General features: G+C 27.2%; 1 protein-coding gene across 1 annotated transcript; it reads right to left on the reverse strand.

Annotated features, from left to right (window-relative positions):
* Positions 1-3,669: 3,669 nt before the first annotated feature.
* On the reverse strand, positions 3,670-4,509 carry LOC110928225. Its single transcript, XM_022171352.2, has 3 exons — positions 4,238-4,509; positions 3,927-4,016; positions 3,670-3,822 (listed from the first exon to the last, which is right to left on the reverse strand). The coding sequence occupies exons 1-3, from the start codon at positions 4,298-4,300 to the stop codon at positions 3,670-3,672; spliced, it is 306 nt and encodes a 101-aa protein (XP_022027044.1). The 5' UTR covers positions 4,301-4,509.
* Between the last annotated feature and the right edge of the window lie 693 nt (positions 4,510-5,202).

A 5,202-nucleotide genomic window follows, 5' to 3' on the forward strand; every position in this document is an offset into this window, starting at 1 on the left:
TGGTATTTCATTGGGTCGTTGGTTAGTTTAACGACACGTGGGTTATTTAGTTGTTGCAACTGTTGTTTTATTAGGGTTTCTAAACCATTCTTCTTGGTCATTTTTCACTTATCAATTTTTTTCTCACCCTGTTGTTTTTGGGGTTTTTAACCTTTGGTGGGTTTAGGACATTTGTTTTGGTTTGTTTGTTACCACCACTGTATTAGGTGGTTTGGAAACCATAGGCATGTGGGTTTATTTATTTGTCGCCACCGTTGCATTTTTATGCTTTTGAAACCGTTGGCATGCTTAAGACATGTGGGTTCGTAGGTTTGTTCATATTGATATTTGTCTAGATTTTTCTTATGTGGTGAGGCGATTAGAATATGACCTGCATATATACTGTAATTGGCTTATGATTTTGTAGGTTATAATTTAATTTTTTTTGTATTGGCGATGACGACAAGTTAACTTTGACATGGGGACTGAGGTGGCTTGGAATAAGCAAACGATGGCAACCATTACTCTGAGCCTTTTCCAAATACACATTAATACTATATAAATTACAAACTTTATGTTCTAGTATTTGTTAATTAATAAAATTAAATACCGGCAGTGATGAAACACATGTTGTTTTGAGCCTATTCATTGTAATTTTTTGCTACCCTCTATGTTTATTTCAGAATGTCATCTCCAAGCGAAGAAGAAAATGTCTTTCTACGACTTCAACAAATGTTGGAGGCTATCATCATGTCTGACCATTGGTTTACACAAAAACTAAAGGCACTAACCGAATTATTGGCTAACATTCGTAAAATCCAAGCAGAATTACAGTCGGCTATCAACGTGCTATATGTGCGTTATGAAGCTAAAAAAGATGTACAAGACTATGCTTAAGTTATATATATTAGGTGTTAAAAAAACCGATTATTCATTTTGTTATATTACTTTACTATATGTTAATAAGCAAAGGGAAATGAATAGTAGAAGTAGGTGGTGACATTACTATATGTTAATAAGCATTATTACTATTACTATATGTTAATAAGCAAAGGGAAATGAATATTAGAAGTAGGTGGTGGCATTAAATTATTGGATCGTTCAATATAAAAATAGGTAGTGTTATTAGATTGGTCCTCTTATTTTACAAGGTTTTGATGCAAGAAAAGTACAAGTGAGACATGGATATTCATGATCTAACTCTTTATGTAACACTAAGACCGTGGGGTATGGTGAGGCTTGGGTTGGGGCATCGGTTGACACGTGTAATTTCAAAACTCAAGTCTCAAATACACTTTGAAGGAGGTATGGTGGGCGTGGCTTGGCTGGCGTGGCCAAGCCACATCAGCTTTTTTTTTTAAATATATATATATATATATATATACTAGTAGGGTGCCCGCGCGATGCGTATAATATTTATGATAACATTATTGTGGTGGATATATGTCATAAGTTTACACATATGTAAAAGTTTTGTTCTTTTATAAAAAATAATAACCAAAAGACAAAAAATATTGTTTTTTTTTGTATAAAAATTAATAATCAAAAGACAAAAAAACAAAAGATAAGTTGTTATAATTGTAAAGTTTGTTTATTTTATTGGTTAAATTATAAAGTATAATTTTATTCTTTAAAGTTCATAACTTTTTATAAATATCCACATAGTACTCATCCAATAAACTTTAAGTTTAAAATTTTTGTTTTTATAAAAATAAACAATAGTATTTGACTCGTAAGTACGTTTTAGAGCTTTAACTTAAATTGTTAAATTTCAGGTTTTTACAAATATAAAAAATTTATATTTTTATAAGATTTCATAAACTGTTTTTATAAAAAATAGGATGATAAGAGTTTATATCTTTATTAACTTTATATCATACTAAGTTCAAATTTTTAGTTCCTAACTAATCTTATCTATATGAGTTTACTTTTAACTAATAATCCCTAAAAATATGCAACACAATCTACTACTATGTATCTAGTCAAGTTGGTAAATAATTATTTTAGAACTGACTGATATTATCTATAACAATATAGTTGAACTTATAATTCCTAAAAAAATTGGAACCCAGTTTAGAATTTATCTAGTAAAGATTGTAAATTTCTGGAGTATTTTATTTATATTACTTGTTATAAAATAATTATTTTTTTATTAACTTTATATCATAGTAAGTTCAGTTTTTTAGTTTAGCTTTAAAGTTTATTACTTTTTAATTGAAAAATACAAATTATTATATTAATATCCAAGAATAACTGCAATAATTATTTTTTTTATTAGTTGACTTATAATTCCTAAAATTTTGGAACATAGTTTACTATTTATCTACTAAATATCGTAAATTAGTATTAAATAATTCCTAAAATTTTGGGATATAGTTTACTATCTATCTACTAATCCGTAAATTAGTATTAAATAATTCGTAAAATTTTGGAACATAGTTTATCTTCTATCTACTAAATATCAAAGTTTTGTTTTGTTATAAAAATTAATAATAAATAAAGTATAGAAAAACTGTTTTAAAGATGTAAAGATTCGTTTGTTAATAAAAAATACTAAACAAATGACAAAAAATAAAAAATAAGTTGCTATTGTTAGGCTAAAGGGTGTGAGGAACATGTTTTGGGTCATTAATGCCACATAGGATTAACATTGGATTGCTATACCATCCCCTTGAATCATCCACCATGGTTGACATGGATTAAACCATGGCAACCATTAGCCTCCTTTCCTTTTTTAATGTTTCCTTTTCCTTTTCACAAAAATAAATTAAAATAAGAAAATAGTGGTTTGGGTCATGACCACACCCTTAGGGTAGTGATTTTGGATGTTGGATTAGAAGTGAGAGACATGGCGCTGATGTGGAGGGTCATGATGACCATTAGAGTCATGACCACACCCTATAGCCTTATAAAGTAAGTTTATTTTGTTGGTGAAATGATAAAGTTTATAATTTTATTGTTTAAAGTCCATAACTTTTTTAAATATCCACATCATACTCATCCAATAAATTTTAATTGTAAAATTTTCGTTTTTTGAAAAAGTAAAAAGTAAAAAATAGTATGTGACTTGTAGATACGTTTTAAACACCTTTAACTAATGTTAAATTTCATTTTTATAAATATTTAAAAAATCATATTTTTATAAAACAGTTTTTATAAAAAAATAGGATGTAAAAGTTTATATCTTTATTAACTTTATCTTTTTATTTAAGAAATACAAATTATTCGAAAAATCTATAATATTATATAATTATTTTTTCATATCTCGTGTCATCCAATAGTTTTTTTTTTTTTTTTTTTATAGAAGGCACTAATGGATATATACAAAATCCTCGTGGAACATGACTGTTAAATTGAATAAGTTTAGTGTGCTTTGTAAATACAATCTTGAATTTACTCCAAACCAAGAGGTAGTTTTCATGTTTTGGCCGTTCTTGGTAATCGAATTTATCTCTTTGGAAATGATCAAGTACGAACATGTAAATTATATAATACGAACATGATTAAGTACTAAAGTATATTAGTTCAATCGAGATGTAAATTATAAGTGCAATAAAATAACACAAAACATAAACTTCAAATATAAAATAAACTTTATTATTCATGGGATAGTCTATATCAAACAAAAACAACTGAAAATGAAAAAAACATAAAAACACTTTATATATTTCATCTAAACCTCTTCTTTTTTTATCCGTTTTTCTTGTTTGTGCTCGAATCAGCAGTATCATCTAATTCATCTTCTTTCTCATCGTCCTCAGAATCATCTAAATTTATAACCTCGACCCATTTCCATTCAGACAGTCTCTTAGATCTTTTCTTTTGATTCTCATACTTCCGATCCTTAAAAAACAAAAATTTAATAAAAAAGTTAAAAAATGATTAAATAAATTTAAAAAAAGAACAATAAAAAAGTTTAAAAAAGATTAAATAAATTTTAAAATTACCTCTTCACTAAATTGACGTTGAAGCTTAGACTTGTATGGACTGAACATTGCACCATAAGAAATAATTTCAACACTATTATCACCATCATCCTACAATAAAACACCAAATAATAACATAACGAACTTGTTAATATGAAAGATTATAAGCGAAAATATTACTTAAAAACTAACAAAAGCTTGTTCGACAACTGGGGTGTTTAAATTGGTGTGTTGAATATAAAATATCAAATAAGTTAGTATTCACATAAAAGTAAATAAAAGAAAACAATTATTCATTATTGCGATATGACAAAACTTATCATAGAACCGACCTTAGATTTTTCAATATCGCATGCTTGTTTTTTCGCATCAAGTGAATTCAGAACTGGCTCCATATTTTAAATCTGTTTAGCAATAGAAATGTAGAATTGTGAGTGTTTGCTATGTATTTATAGTAGTCCATTAGGGTTTAGTTTTAGATTGGTCATCCATTTATTTAGGAAGTTTGTTGTGAGTTTTAAGTTTTTAAAATAAGATGCACATATCCTGTTTAGTTTGTTGTGGCATGTTTAATAGGAAGTTTGTTGTGAGTTTTATCTATACTTACTATATTAAACATGCCACAACAAACTGACTCTGTACAAGTAAAATTAGGGAATATTTTAATTTAATAGGAAGTTTGTTGTGATTTTTATCTATCTTTACTATATTATTAACTTTTAAACTTAAAATATTTTTTTATTATTATACAATTGTAGATTTATAACTATTAATGTGGTTAGTGACCCAGTGACAAAGACAAAACCATTAAGTACACCTAAGTTTGGAAGTCTTAGATTTAAGTTCCACAGAAGACAAAATTATAAGAAATTCACCTTTTAAATATATATATCCTCTACAAAGTACATTTTTTCTACAAAGTGTAGGAAGAGTTTTTGGTCATTGGATGAGTGGTTTTAATGGTTGAGATTAGATGAGTGACATTTTTGTAATATTTGTGTTTTAATTGATGATTGACTAGGTTATCCCCCGTAAATACTCATGGAGTTAGACCATTAAATTATGTTAGTAACAAATTTAAAAATTTATTTAAAACGTATGATGTGTGGGGAAATAAAAATATTATAGCTTAACCAAATACTAATTATTGAAAGTTTAATGAGTAAGCTACCAAAATGGTCCCTAAGGTTTAGTCACTTTTTTCACTTTAGTTCAAAACTCAAATCTTTTGAATCTGGTTCTCTATGGTTTCAATTTTATTGCCATTTTCATCCAAACGCAAAATTGGTCAGATTTT

Source organism: Helianthus annuus, chromosome 3 (genome assembly GCF_002127325.2).
Source record: "Helianthus annuus cultivar XRQ/B chromosome 3, HanXRQr2.0-SUNRISE, whole genome shotgun sequence".
Classification (NCBI taxonomy): domain Eukaryota; kingdom Viridiplantae; phylum Streptophyta; class Magnoliopsida; order Asterales; family Asteraceae; genus Helianthus; species Helianthus annuus.